At 39.9% G+C, this 15,519-nt stretch overlaps 2 protein-coding genes and 1 long non-coding RNA gene across 4 annotated transcripts; 2 read left to right on the top strand and 1 right to left on the bottom strand.

Moving 5' to 3' along the window:
• Window positions 1-1,250: 1,250 nt before the first annotated feature.
• Window positions 1,251-5,716, top strand: LOC146384477 (uncharacterized). The gene is made up of 6 exons (XM_084932488.1): window positions 1,251-1,613; window positions 1,680-1,884; window positions 4,109-4,506; window positions 4,661-4,816; window positions 5,080-5,172; window positions 5,366-5,716. The coding sequence occupies exons 1-6, from the start codon at window positions 1,251-1,253 to the stop codon at window positions 5,675-5,677; spliced, it is 1,527 nt and encodes a 508-aa protein (XP_084788614.1). The 3' UTR covers window positions 5,678-5,716.
• A 1,288-nt stretch (window positions 5,717-7,004) lies between these two features.
• On the top strand, window positions 7,005-10,783 carry LOC146384478 (uncharacterized). Of its 2 annotated transcripts, XM_084936453.1 has the most exons (3): window positions 7,005-8,035; window positions 9,308-9,352; window positions 9,445-10,783. In XM_084936453.1, the coding sequence occupies exons 2-3, from the start codon at window positions 9,313-9,315 to the stop codon at window positions 10,341-10,343; spliced, it is 939 nt and encodes a 312-aa protein (XP_084792579.1). In that variant the 5' UTR covers window positions 7,005-8,035; window positions 9,308-9,312; the 3' UTR covers window positions 10,344-10,783. The 2 variants fall into 2 exon arrangements, with proteins under 2 accessions (XP_084792579.1, XP_084792578.1); XM_084936452.1 differs by lacking the exon at window positions 7,005-8,035 and having other exon boundaries at window positions 8,874-9,352.
• Window positions 10,784-10,790: 7 nt separating this feature from the next.
• On the bottom strand, window positions 10,791-12,294 carry LOC146384479 (uncharacterized). The gene is made up of 3 exons (XR_014800869.1): window positions 11,755-12,294; window positions 11,597-11,679; window positions 10,791-11,505 (listed from the first exon to the last, which is right to left on the bottom strand). It is a non-coding gene; the product is annotated as an uncharacterized LOC146384479 (long non-coding RNA).
• Window positions 12,295-15,519: the final 3,225 nt, after the last annotated feature.

The raw sequence follows: 15,519 nt of genomic DNA on the forward strand, positions 1-15,519 counted from the left end.
AATCAGATGGTTTTTGGGTGGATCCCTGGCTGCTCCAGACTGCATGCTAACTGTCCTTGGGCAAGACATTAACCCCAAGTCACTCTCTGATGCATTCATCAGAGTGTGAATGTGTGTGAATGTTAGATAGAAAGCACAGAAAAAGGGCTTCTATGAACAGGTGTGAATGAGGCAACCTGTATAGAGCGCTTTGAATGTTCAGGTAGAGTAGAAAAGCACTGTAAAAATTTCTCTGTGTTGATTTCTTTTAGTTGGATCACTTGTGCCTGAAGACGAGCCTGCATGGCTTGTTCTCGTGACTCTGAAGGATATCACAGAACTCGTCGTGTCCCCTGTGCATAGTGATGACTCTCTGGCTTTTTTGGAAAGCAAAATTATAGAGCACAGACAGCGATACCAGGCACTGTTTCCTGATGTTAAGCTACCACCAAAACACCATTATTTGGAGCACTATCCACAGATGATTAGGTTTTTTGGTCCAGTTGTTTGGCTGTGGACAATGCGTTTCGAGGCCAAACACAGCTTTTTCAAGCAGGTCATCAGACACACAAGCTGCTTTAAGAATGTGCCTCTCTCCTTAGCCTCAAAGCATCAGATGATAATAGCTTACCATCTAAGCTCCCCATCTCTTGGCAAGTCTGAACTAGAGGTCTCGGCTGTATCAACTTTTCCAGTGGATTTGCTTAAAGAGGAGATGGCTAGAGTCATTAGGCAAACATTCCCTGACATTCTAGAGATAAACCTTGCACAGTGTGTGACAATAAAGGGCAGAACTTATAGGAAGGGAATGGTACTGGCCCACAGGGCAGCTGGTGGGTTGCCAGAATTCTGTGAAATAAACCACATCTGCATTGTAAACCAGAGCATATTCTACATTGTCAGAGAGCTTGGTGGCTGGTACAGGGAGCACTACAGAGTTTTTGAGCTCAACCCAGTATCTGCAAGAATATTCACTCTTGTTTCACTCCGTGAACTCCTTGACACTTATCCACTGGTTGACTACAAGATCGGATCAGTCCGCATGGTGACTTTAAAAAGGCATATAGAAATAAAAGGTGTGCAAATATTTGTAATGAGTTCAGTCACATGTATTTCACTAGATACATTCTATCTTTCTTTTTTTTTATATATATCTGACCTTTTATAACCGACTGATATGTATGGATAACTGTATGAAGACTAAACTGAAATTATTCTTTCTGGGTGTCTGATGTATTTTTTTTTTTTTGTCTACAGAATAGCTGCTTGAAATGGGGACCCCTGTGATCCTAAAGATCATCTTGACTGATGGAACCTGTCAAAGGCTCACTCTCTCCATTGGACCACCTGAATCAATTGAGGATCTCATTGTTGAAGTCAAGAGACAGTGTGGTCTTCAGGGCAATTTCAGACTTCAGTTTATGGATTCCTTGTTTGGGAATGAGTTCCTTAATCTTACCTCAGTTTCAGAAGTGGCAGACAGAGGGACTCTTAAAGTTATTGACATGTCAAGACCCACCACTATGCAGCATGAGGATTATATCATTCTTGATCCTGTCCAGGACTCCGAAGCCCTCAGCTGTTCCTCTGTTAACGATTCTTCGTACCTGTCTGGTGGATCTGTGGACACGGATGTGTTGTCATCAAGTGAGTCAACAAGCTGACGATCTTCTTGGCCTGCTGTCTTTTATGTGCCCAAGTTTTCGTATGATGCTGAATTACAACTTCAGCAGGCAAAAATTGCGTACAATCAGAATGGAACTGCACTTATTCCAGATCCCAAGTTGAAGTCAGCCATCCTTGATGGTTTGGTGCAGGAAATTGTGAAGTATAAAGTGTATGTCAGTGATAAAGAAATGGATCAAGTAGTTCAGAGTCTGATCAAGAAGCATCCCTGTCTAACTGAGACAATTCAATTCAATTCAATTCAATTTTATTTATATAGCGCCAAATCACAACAAAAGTCGCCTCAAGGCGCTTCATAGATACAGAGAAAAACCCAACAATCATATGACCCCCTATGAGCAAGCACTTTGGCGACAGTGGGAAGGAAAAACTCCCTTTTAACAGGAAGAAACCTCCGGCAGAACCAGGCTCAGGGAGGGGCGGCCATCTGCTGCGACTGGTTGGGGTGAGAGAAGGAAGACAGGATAAAAGACATGCTGTGGAAGAGAGACAGAGGTTAATAACAGATATGATTCAATGCAGAGAGGTCTATTAATACATAGTGAGTGAGAAAGGTGACTGGAAAGGAAAAACTCAATGCATCATGGGAATCCCCCGGCAGCCTACGTCTATTGCAGCATAACTAAGGGAGGATTCAGGGTCACCTGGTCCAGCCCTAACTATATGCTTTAGCAAAAAGGAAAGTTTTAAGCCTAATCTTAAAAGTAGAGATAGTGTCTGTCTCCCGAATCCAAACTGGAAGCTGGTTCCACAGAAGAGGGGCCTGAAAACTAAAGGCTCTGCCTCCCATTCTACTTTTAAATACTCTAGGAACAACAAGTAGGCCTGCAGAGCGAGAGCGAAGTGCTCTAATAGGGTGATATGGTACTACAAGGTCATTAAGATAAGATGGGGCCTGATTATTTAAGACCTTGTATGTGAGGAGCAGGATTTTGAATTCAATTCTGGACTTAACAGGAAGCCAATGAAGGGAAGCCAAAACAGGAGAAATATGCTCTCTCTTTCTAGTCCCTGTCAGTACTCTTGCTGCAGCATTTTGGATTAGCTGAAGGCTTTTCAGTGAGTTTTTTGGACATCCTGATAATAAGGAATTACAGTCGTCCAGCCTGGAAGTAATAAATGCATGAACTAGTTTTTCAGCGTCAGTCTGAGACAGGATATTTCTAATTTTAGAGATGTTGCGCAAATGGAAGAAAGCAGTCTTACATATTTGTTTAATATGTGCGTTGAAGGACATGTCCTGGTCAAAAATGACTCCAAGGTTCCTCACAGCGTTACTGGAGGCCAAGGTAATGCCATCCAGAGTAAGAATCTGGTTAGATACCATATTTCTAAGATTTTCAGGGCCGAGTACAATAACCTCAGTTTTATCTGAATTAAGAAGCAGAAAGTTAGCGGCCATCCAGGTCTTTATGTCTTTAAGACATTCCTGCAGTTTAACTAATTGGTGTGTGTTATCTGGCTTCATGGACAGATAGAGCTGGGTGTCATCTGCATAGCAGTGAAAATGTATGCTATGTCTTCTAATGATGCTGCCTAAGGGAAGCATGTATAATGTAAACAGAATTGGTCCTAGCACTGAACCCTGTGGAACTCCATAATTAACCTCAGTGTGTGAAGAGGACTCTCCATTTACATGCACAAATTGGAGTCTATTAGATAGATATGATACAAACCACTGCAGTGCAGTACCTGTAATACCTACAGCATGTTCTAATCGCTCTAATAGGATATTATGGTCGACAGTATCGAACGCTGCACTGAGGTCTAGCAGGACAAGCACAGAGATGAGTCCACTGTCAGAGGCCATAAGAAGATCATTTGTAACCTTCACTAAAGCTGTTTCTGTGCTGTGATGAGCTCTGAAACCTGACTGAAACTCTTCAAATAAACCATTCCTCTGCAGATGATCTGTTAGCTGTTTGACAACTACTCTTTCAAGGATTTTTGATATGAAAGGAAGGTTGGAGACTGGCCTATAATTAGCTAAGACTGCTGGGTCTAGAGATGGCTTTTTGAGTAAAGGTTTAACTACAGCCAGCTTGAAGGCCTGTGGTACATAGCCGATTATTAGAGATAGGTTGATCATATTTAAGATCGAAGAATTAATTAATGGCAGGACTTCTTTGAGCAGTTTTGTAGGAATGGGGTCTAAAAGACACGTTGATGGTTTGGAGGAAGTAATAATTGAAGTTAACTCAGAAAGATCAATTGGAGAAAAAGAGTCTAACTTAACATCAATGGTACTAAGAGTAGCTGTAGATAATATTACATCTGTGGGATGATTACTGGTAATTTTTTCTCTAATGATAAAAATTTTATTTGTGAAGAAGTTCATGAAGTCATTACTAGTTAACGTTAAAGGGATGGTTGGCTCAACAGAGCTCTGACTGTTTGTCAGCCTGGCTACAGCCACCAAGAGATCGAGACGAGAAGAAGCATCAGACAGGCTCCAACACTGGATTTGGAGGATGGAAGACCAGTTTAAAATATAAACTCTCAAACTATCGCACCCAGCTACGAAAACTGGGCTGCCCAGAGGTGACTGTAAACTCTCTAAAGAACAAACCTGTTGGAAGATGCAGTGCAGCCTTTGGTGTCAAAAAAGCAAAGAGGGGAGAAGTTAACTTTTGCCCAACATACCCACCAGAAGAAACTGAGGAGAGCCTAGAGGCAATGCGGAAAACTTTACTCTTGGACATAAAGAAGAAGAACAACAGAGAGTTGTTGAAATTCAAGATGGAAAAGACTTTTGCCTACAGAAGACATGAAGTTGTTTGTGATGCACCAATGGTAGAAGCTTTCATGGCAAGATGGCCTGCTCTATTTGATGTCCATGAGGTAAAGTTTGACTCATACCGGGAGTTCTTGGAAGAGGTGTTAAGCTAAAATACTTTAGGCACATTTAACCGCCCATTTCTTCAGCATTGGTGATTGTGGCCTTCTTCCTGGTGTTAAACATTTGAAGCTCACTCTTTTGTGCTGATGTTTTCAGATCAATGCTGAGTTTAAAAGAATTACCACAATCCCCCTTCAATCAAAGTTCCTGTCTCAGATGGATCTCCACTTAGACAACCTGGTGAAGCTGTTCAAAAGAAGAGGAGGACAGCTTGGACAAAGACTGAAAAAAATTGTGGCACAAATGGATAATGTAAGTGATAAAGCCTTAACACAACTATGACCCCTTTTGGACAAAACTTTTAATTGTGGAAAATTGTAAATGTTTTCCAATGATAAATGCTCTCATCTTGTACTACTTGTACATCTGCTTGTTTTTGTTTTAATCTTTACTTTGTCAACTTTATTAGTATGTGTGCCTTTACTTTGAAAGCATTCATGTAAAGTACAGTACTAAAACCTAAAATCAATGAGAAGGGCTGACTGAAGATACTAATCACACAAATTTAATTTCAGTGTGAAGATGTTGATGCTGGACGTGAGTGTGTCATTAAGGGAGTGTGTATCTACATGGGTGAAGATCCTGACAACCTTATCCGGGAGTATGTGGTAAGTACTTGGGGTATTTTATTTTATTTTATTTTATTTTATTTTATTTTATTTTATTTTATTTTGCTTTATTTTTTATTTTTTTTTTTGGGGGGGGGGGGGGTTGACTTTCACCAGTACATCATATTGCTCACTTGCCATGGATTGAGTAACATGACTTCTTTTATTTTATTTATTTATGTATTTTTTACAGGACATGGATGAAGACACCATCAATGAGCCCATTGAAGACACCACTGTTGGAATTTATCTTCTTAAAGAACAAGCTTCAGCAGATGAACAAGAAGACATTGGAGTTGTCCTTGAAGGCATCAGGGTGGTGAAGAATTTGGATAATGTAGCATTTGCTGTGGTAATGCTATTTGGACTCATGTATGCACTAAACCTTGCCTACCCTGCTGACCTCCGCTACACCTTTGAGGTTTTCCAGAAGGTTTTCATGGAACTGGATGGAGCTAAACTCTCCAACAAAGTTCTTGCTCTCAAAAACCGTCTGTTTCATTGAAGAGTCAAAGACTGCACTTCAGCAATTCTTTACTGAACACAAAACGAAAAACTGCAATGTTATACTGCTGATACTGTTTGTTTGGGGTTTTTTGTTGTTGTTGTTGTTTTTTCTCATGTGACTGCACTTCAAGGTGACACTTTTTTTTTCTTTTGGTGGTATTGTATTGCGAGAAATGTTTACAGAGGTTTTTTAGCAATGTGCTCTGGGTCAACCTTTACATCCTGCTTATACGTTCAAAAGGAAGATTCCTTTAGGTGTTTGGTATTATGTGACAGTGTCATTTAAGCTTCAATTTAGTAAAAAAAATTCTGTACAGCTAAAAACAAAATGTGATATGTATGAAGATATATCTTATCCTTAATAGCAGCTTGCTGCCTCTTTGAGTTTTGGAAGACCAATCTAAGCTGAAATTGTTCTATATATGTACAGACTTGATCATTCAAAGCAGCTTGCTGGTTTCTGTCTCTTAAACTCCAGGTAACAGGAGTTGTAGAAATGTTAAATGCAAAAAAAAGTTATATTTGTGTAAGCCTGTTTGTTCATGGATGCTTTTTGATTCTTTTTCCAAGTAGGCTTAATTTAGTTTCAAACTTTTAATTGTGAAATTAAATACAAATATGTGTAAGATGACAGGATCATTAAGAAGCACTTATTTGTAGCTTTCTTGTATTGCTGCTAAGGTCAGTTTTGAGGGGAAATATTTACAAATGTTTTAAATCTTTCTTTCAGTTATATCTGCAGGCAATCTCTAAAACTGTGTAACAAGTTTATATGCTTGCTGTTTTCACTGCTGTTAAAATAAAGGTGAACTTTTCAGCACTCACATTTTTTTTTTGCCTTTTTTGTCAATAACATTTAGTTTATATTTACATTATTATATTGTACATAGGCAAGAAACCAAGGACTGAATTTTTATGAAGTTGACTTAAAATAATTAAGTAGGATTTAAAGCCACAATCTGTGTTGCAGGAACATAATTATAATGCCTTTATGTTACACAATTTCATTAAGTACCACTGACAATCAAAAATACGTTGGTGTTAAACTTTAAAATGTATCAACATTACGTAATACATTGATATTTTGGTAACAGATAAACAGTATGTACATCGCACATGATTTTTTTTTTAAAAATCTGATGTGAATGAAATACTTTGGCTTTACAAGTAATTATTACTTGTTGGAAAGTGGAAAATTAAGTCAGTCATACTTATTCATATTATGTGGGACCGATGTACACAATAAAATCAAGTGAATTGAAAGAACTTTTTTTTTCAGTGTAGGGAGCCTAAAACTGACATCAAACAACAACAATACAAGACACAAAAAACCAGGTAGAAGTCCCGGGACCATGACATGCAGGTGGTTACATATGGTTAAAATGATTCAAATGCAGTAAGTATGCACGTTTCTCATATCAGTATAGTCCATAACTGGATTATTGTCTGTAGCCCACATGATTAAACACTTTAGTTACATAAAACATGTGAGTTTAGATTTTATCTACTGTATAGCCTGTATAGGAAATTAATATGTAGCCCAATAAGTATAAAATCCAGAAAGCTACACAACATGGGGCGGTTCACAGGTCTAACTTGAGTTTCACACAGTTTTTATTAGAACACAATCAAATTGTTAAATGCTTAAAGTACACAAAATGTCAGAAATCTGCACCGTCATGAACAGAAATTTAAAGCTAATTTTTCGTGATTTGTTGATTAACCCTCCGAGGTCTAAATCCCACGTTGTGCACATCAACATCACAGATTTGTACAAATAAAGTTTATAACAAAGACATGTTAAATATTAAGCTCTGGAAACAGCTTGGTTGTTGTTGTTTGGAACATGTTGTTTTGTTGCCATAGCGATGCCTCCAGGGAAAAATTAGGGAGCAGAGCAAGAATGAGACCATATTAGTGGATATATGTTTGATAACTTTGCCTAACAACCATAAAGAAATGTTTTATATTTTGTGTGTTATTGAGCTTTAATCCTGCATGAAGGCCAAGATGAATCTCTTAGAGTAGAACTTTACAGGAACTATTAGAATAAATAAAAATAATAACACATTGACTGCTTTAGTCTTTTAGATTCACTTCTGTCTGTTTTTTTTGTCTCCATTTAAAAGATATCAAACTCTGAGCAAACAACTTGATGTAAAAAGAATCTCTGCACATTCCGCAGTCTTTGCTGCTAAAGTGACATCACAGCATTTAAGCATGTTTTGAATGAAAACATCAGCATATGAACACAAAACTGAAGAGACACTGCAACCGTATGAAAGCAGACCACTATTTAGTGACATTTCGACGTTTCCCTGAGGATTAACTGCTCTGTAATTTACCAAGAACTAAAGTAAGCTCAAATTTCAGTTTATAAACTTAAGATCATTTACTTAAATATATAAAGCCGGATTTTCCTGCTTGCCAGGACAGTATTTATGTACTTTACATTGTGCAAGACTAGACTATATTTTCCATCATAGAGAGGATGATGTGGATCTATTATTCAGGAAAACAAATGAAGACTTAACTATTTGTCAGCTGATGTAATATTTGACAAATTATACATAAATTAGAAAATGTTCTTAATCATATCTGAGTGACAGAAGCTCTTTTTAACACGATTATTTCTGAGATTATTTTGTTCATTTAGGAAAATAGAGAAGACTTTTGTTCTCAAACAAACTATTAGAATTTCTGAGAAACTGAGGCTGCGTCCACATGTACACGGCTGTTTTTGAAAGCGCAGCTTTGTCTCTGCATTTGGGCCTTTCGTCCACACCTAAAAGGCAGATTGAGTCACTGAAAGGTGAGATTTTTAAAAACTCCTGCCAGGGTGGAGATTTTTGAAAACGACGTTTTTGTGTTTAGGTGTGGACGAGGAAAACGGACATTTACTCAGGCAATGTCAAAAGTGTGCGCCGCTGTTGACGCTGTGGCCACGTTAGTGTTTACATGAGATCAATTTCTACAATGGCGGATGTAGACAACATACTGTGTCTGTTAATCTTAGTATCTGCAGTTTTTACACACTTACATATACACACACAGTTACTGTGCCTCCATTTAGAAACACAGAGGCATCAGAGTGCGCATCAGACGTGGATTCTACATTCAACACAGTCGGTTTGGAATAAATGTCATTTTAAAAAATGACATTTATGTACGCTATATGCATTTTGTCCATTCCAAAGTTGTGAGTCTGTTCCAGCCAAAATGCTGTCTTTAGTTATTAACATTTGAAACGATGAAGGCAAGTGAAAGTAACACAAAATTAGCTGCTTTTCCAGAAAAAGACAAAAACTTTTCAGAAGCACGTAAGGTTTTGTGAGGTTTTCCCACCCAGGCTTCTAGACTTCTGATTGGCCAACATTTCTACACGGTTAAGATTTGGCGTGTTCTTGACAGCGTTTCACTTTGTTTTTAGCGTTTACATGTGGAAGGAGATATTTTTTCAAAACTGCACATGTGGACTGGATTTTTTTTAAACGAAAAAGGAAAACGTGCGTTTTCAAACATAGGCGTGTACGTTCGGACGCAGCCTAAAGTCATCACAAAAAAAGCAAATTCTCTGAACATTCTGAGTTGAGGTTTACTGATCATTGTTGTTTTGTGTTCCTTGTAGTCAAAATGAGTGGAAGAGGAGATGGATCACAAAATAACCGTAATGGTAAGCACATGTGCTCAGTCTTGAAATTGATGAAAAACAGATTTTCAGCAGATAGTTATGAATGCTAATTAAAAGATTAAATGATCTTGCAGGCCGACAGGTTAACCCACAAAGGTTTTCAAGTGGAGATCAGGAACATGCTAACCGACCAGCTAACCAACCAGCTAACCAACCAGCTAACGAAGATATTGGTGGACTCCGGGGCTTCGTGGTCGATCGTTATCGTGCTCTCCGTGATATTTGTCGGAGGCTGGATGCGCTAATAGCTTCAGTATTGAATCAATATGACGATTACCTTTACGATGACTATGTCAATTACAACAATGTCAACATTCAAAATAATAATGTGAGGGACAATAATGCCAATGCTGACAACAATGAACAGCATGAGGATCATAATGCTGTTGTTGTCGGTGGCATTGAAAATGAGGATTCTGATGAGGCATTTGAAGACTGTGAGGATGTTCACCAGTACATCCCAGAAGAGGACCCTCAGCCAGGTGTTTCCAGGAGGAGGTCTAGAGAGATGGATGAAGAAGATGTGGAACCAAACAAAAGAATCAGATGGAGCGAGGAGTTTTCTGATGATGACTCTGACTTCTTCTCTGCTTGCGACACTGATAGCGAGGGCTGTCCTCATGTTGGTAATATTGCCGATGAGGACATCAATCAGCAGGTAACAGAAGAAGAAGCACAGCCTGGTGGATCCACGAAAAGGTCCAGAGAGGAAGATGTTGACGAAGAAGGTCGTAATAGCAAAAAATCCAGGCTTGCACACTCTGATTCGGGGACCAGCTCAACTGTGTACGACCACTCTGAGAGCAGCAGTGATGAACTTTTTGAAGATGCGCACGAAGAGCTTGACAACCATGAAGCTGGAGGCTCGAGGAAGCGTTCCCGAGAGGATTTTGAGGAAGAAGAGGAATACTTGCCTGTGTGCAAATTTCGGAGGTGTTCAACTGAGTCCACCAGCAGCAGTGATGAAGACTAAGACTATTTCGACGGGTTTCTTCAGTATCCTTTTAGTAGGCTGATGGGCTACTCAGGTGACCCTGAATCCTCCATGCTGCAATAAGCTGGGCATACACTGTGCTGCGATTTTTTTCAGTCGCGTTATTCAGCTCCTGCTCAAACTGTACGATTGACTCGCAGGGGTGAGAAGTTTGTGCCGTGGCTTGTGTCCAGATGACACGCCGCACCGCCGTTCTACTCCGTCTTTTCACTCTCATTTCTGCGTTTGCGCGTGCGCAGTGTGAGACGCTGTGACACCCTCGGGACGACCGACAGGATTTCAAACAGGTTTGATTTTCTTACGAGCAAACGATTGATGATCGGGAGCTGGTCGTGAGGCGTTAATCGCTTCTCGTTACCCCATGTAGACGATGCACGACACACGATCAAGGCCAAACTCGGGACGACCCCCAAAACGGTCGCACGACTGAAAAATCAGCTCAAAATGGGCCAAAAATTGCACAGTGTATGCCCAGCATTAGGCTGCCGGGGGATTCCCATGATCCACTGGGTGCTTCTTCTTCGCCCACTATGTTTAATAGGCCTCTCTGCACTGAATGGTACTTGTTATTAACCTCTGGTTCTCTTCCACAGCATGTCTTTATCCTGTTTTACTTGCCCCTCCCCAACCGGTCGCAGCAGATGGCCGCCCCTCCCTGAGCCTGGTTCTGCTGGAGGTTTCTTCCTGTTAAAAGGGAGTTTTTCCTTCCCACTGTCGCCAAAGTGCTTGCTCATAGGGGGTCATATGATTGTTGGGGTTTTCTTTGTAAGTATACCTTACAATATAAAGCGCCTTGAGGTGACTTTTGCTGTCATTTGGCGCTATATAAATAAAATTGTAAAGCGCTTTGAGTGGTCCCGAAAAGCGCTATATAAATGCAATCCATCATTATTATTATTATTATTAAAATTGAATTAAAAATTGAATAGATGTCACTGTGATGATTTCTTCCCTCCATAGAAAGCTTAGACCCAAATGCAGATTCAATGCACATGGTTAAACTATTTATGAGACTTTGTTTAAAGAGAGGGAATGGAGAACGTGGCTCGAGCTAGGAGTGTCAGCAGAGAGCAGGAACCAGAGGAAAAGCTATCGAGAGACTGAACACCTGGCTCCTGATGGGAACAATCCAACGGGAATTCTGCAACAGAGGGAGAAGAAGTTGAAGTTGAAAGATTTACACTGTGTCACATGAAAATATTCCTTTGCAGCATTTGATTGAAAATAATTACTTTGATTCCATCACATCTTAAATGAATAGTGCTGGACGGGTAAGGGAGTTTGAGGGTAGGATGAGTATGTTGGCAGAGGAGACCTAAACACAGGGAAAACAAGGTTAAACACAGGGAAGGAGCAAGCCAGAACTGGAGCAGAGGTGAAGCCTAGTTACCACTGGAGATGGCAGAACAAACTGGCGAGGAGTAGCAGGCAGCGCTGGTTTAAGAAGCCCTCCTGCTGATTGTTTGCAGATGAGGCCCAGGTGAGATGCTGGAAACTCCACCTCTGAAGTGTGGACACAGTATCCCGATTCCAAGTGGAAAAGCCCCTCAGACACTTCCATGGTGCATGAGAAGAAGGATGAGAAAGCATTCATTGTCCATCCATCCGTCCGTCAGCGTAATGGCTGAAGGTTTATTCAGATGTAAATATATTACATTTTTAAATAAAGATCATCAGTGTTTTTAATGACACTGCATTTCATTCACGTGTCTCTATTGGACAGTGTTGTAGAAGTCACAGAAGACAGGAATCAGTTCCAGCTTGGCCTGACGTTTGATCACTAGTGTCCTGTTTCGTATTTGAGAAAAGAGACATACGACTGAAGGTCCATAGTGCGTCAAAACAATGATTTTATTAAAACACATATATGTGGTGAAGATGGGCTCTGCAAAACATCAGCCTCGATCTCCCCAGAACAGTACATGGGTGTGATATTTATACATATGATGACAAGTAATATGCGTCACCGCAGATGCATGTTCCAGTAACTCCAGCCTGGACATATTCTAAAAAAGAACAGTTACTTCCTCTCCCACCCACCAGATGCTTCCTGTTATTCCACTCTCTGGGCTTATCAGAACTAAACTGTCACGTATGCAGGTAAACAACTTTTGGAGTCAGTTTCTAAATACTGTATATTCAGGCAAACTGTGTGTCTGTGTTAACCTTAGTGCATGACCTCCCTCTGCGTCATCTGTTACCAGGCAAACTTCAATGCAGCAAGCTGCTGAATGCACACACACAGGCCTATACAACATGTATCATATGTGGTAAATTGTACTGTAAGCATGTAGGCAACCTTTCAATAGCTGTGCTTTGCTCCATAGATCAGTCGAACTCGCGTCGGCTGTAGCTTCAAACCATTAATTAACTTGACCGAGCTTCAACTCTTTAATAAGCACAAAAAGGCAATATGTGTGTATATAAGATTATTATGTAATTATACTAACACCTGAAATACAGACTTTAATATAACATCAACAGTTTCAATAAATGTTTCAATGAAATGATAATGATAAATCATAAATGATGCAACAGTAATAATAATGATTATGAATAGTAACAGTAAAATAATATTTCATCCCGACACTAGTGATGTGCGATACCACTGATTTCCTTTCCGATCCGATACCAAGTAAAATTCAGGGTGGTATCGACGGTACTGATCCGATACTTTGTACAAAAACTTTACTCTTTTATTGTATCTCAAATTATAGCGTCATAATCATTACAGGACATCAGATTACTTGTTCTTATCACTTAATAATGCAGAATTCATCATATAGAAATACAAAACCTGAAGTTGTGCGCTATTTGAACACCTTGCCTGCCTGCAGCACTAAAGGACTCCGTGAGAGACGTCTGTCTCGCCCTAGCAGCACCTGTCCTTCTCCTCCTCTTCAGTTCGCCTCAACATACGCTCGTCATATTCTGTGATATGATTTACTCTGAGGTGTTTGACAAGGTTGGTGGTGTTGCCACAACACCTCACTTTCTTGCCACATGTATCGCAAACCACGTCTCGGCTGTTTGTGGATGTAAAATACGTGCACACATGACTCCAGTTACGCTCAGCCATTGTTGTGAGTGCGCACGCCAGAGGCTGCCACACATTTATACAGCCGTATTTCACACATGACTATAAAAGGCGGACGAGGGAGTAGTTCTTTCCAATGTAGACAATCCGAATGATAGTTTCTTTCCACTGTGTTCCTGTTTATGAAAAACTACAATTTTACCCAAAATGATTAAAATATCGATATTTTAATGTGGAAACCTTCTGTTTCCACATCTGGACTTTCTGTTGCTGCTGTGAAACTTTCTTTGAAGTGGCTCATCAAAGTTGTAATTGATAATCAATTCCCGCACAATGTGAGAATCCAATCAATTTGCTTATCAGGGGAAAGGTGTGATTTTTTTTAGGACACAGGAGCCTAACATTAACCGGTTTAATCTTAGCTTATTTCCATAAGAAGAAAAACATAGTGAGAAAGAGATCACCAAAATATACATGTACAAATGTGAAATGGTCATATGTAGTGTGAAAGAGCTATTTGACATCTTTAACCTCCTAGGACCTGCCGTCCACATATGTGGACATCGCATTTTGGTTTATTTAGACCAAAATACTCAATTTTGCTCTACAAGGGCCTGATATCCATTTACGGGGACATTATACTGCTACAGTTCTATCAAAATTTTAAATCAATATCTTCACATGTGGCTTCGATTTTCCATAAAAACAAAAATAAGGTAAAAAAAATAATAATCAGGTAATTCTTTGTTTTTACATTCATTGGACCCAATCAGCCCAAATATCAAAGACAAATTAAAAATGCATGCTGTGGAAGAGTTTGGGTCTTAGGAGGTGTTGTGGAAATTTTAATTACCAAAGCCTGCAGACACGATGAGTTGTAACAACACCTTTATTTCAGCTATCTTATGCATAAGGAGGGACGTCAGTCAGGGGGCACTGAAAGTCGTCTCTGACAATGAACAGTTCAGGTCCCTTTTATACACAGTCGCAGAACAAAAGGCTTTTACAGTTGCAGTTCACACCTTGGCTCTAAACAGAAAGACTCTCTATCACCTGTGTGAATCTCCCCCACTCTGGGGTCAAAGCCTTCCTGTGTGAGCTTCCGTATCCTGGGAGACATTCACCAGTTTCTCACCGTCTGTTTCCCAGCGTGAATGAGGTGTGAACCAGGCATACTAAACTAAGTAACATGAAAGCAAGACAATACATTAAAGGACAATACACTAAAGAGAAATCCCACAACAGAGGTTAAATTCAAAGTAATGTATAAATCCACTTCCATAAAACATGAAAAGGCGGAGCAGCGATGCCCATCTCAGCCAGTGTATGATGGTGGGGCAAGATGGCAGCTTCCACAACATGACGCCAGCTCCTATGTATTTTTTGTAGATAAATGATACGTTTATGACAATGTATCAATTTGTTGGAAGATGTAATTACACCTTAATTATGTAATTAGAAGCAAAAATGATCTTTTTTTAAAATCAAATCACCTCAAAAAATTACTGTACTTACTTTCTAATTGATTCTTTACCTCTAAAAGGGGTGGCTGTGGCTCAGGAGGTGGAGCAGCTCATCTACTAATCAGATGGTTTTTGGGTGGATCCCTGGCTGCTCCAGACTGCATGCTAACTGTCCTTGGGCAAGACATTAACCCCAAGTCACTCTCTGATGCATTCATCAGAGTGTGAATGTGTGTGAATGTTAGATAGAAAGCACAGAAAAAGGGCTTCTATGAACAGGTGTGAATGAGGCAACCTGTATAGAGCGCTTTGAATGTTCAGGTAGAGTAGAAAAGCACTGTAAAAATTTCTCTGTGTTGATTTCTTTTAGTTGGATCACTTGTGCCTGAAGATGAGCCTGCATGGCTTGTTCTCGTGACTCTGAAGGATATCACAGAACTCGTCGTGTCCCCTGTGCATAGTGATGACTCTCTGGCTTTTTTGGAAAGCAAAATTATAGAGCACAGACAGCGATACCAGGCACTGTTTCCTGATGTTAAGCTACCACCAAAACACCATTATTTGGAGCACTATCCACAGATGATTAGGTTTTTTGGTCCAGTTGTTTGGCTGTGGACAATGCGTTTCGAGGCCAAACACAGCTTTTTCAAGCAGG

The sequence above is a fragment of the Perissodus microlepis genome, chromosome 7 (assembly GCF_051167445.1).
Source record: "Perissodus microlepis isolate ML-2025 ecotype Zambia chromosome 7, ASM5116744v1, whole genome shotgun sequence".
In the NCBI taxonomy this organism is placed as follows: Eukaryota; Metazoa; Chordata; class Actinopteri; order Cichliformes; family Cichlidae; genus Perissodus; species Perissodus microlepis.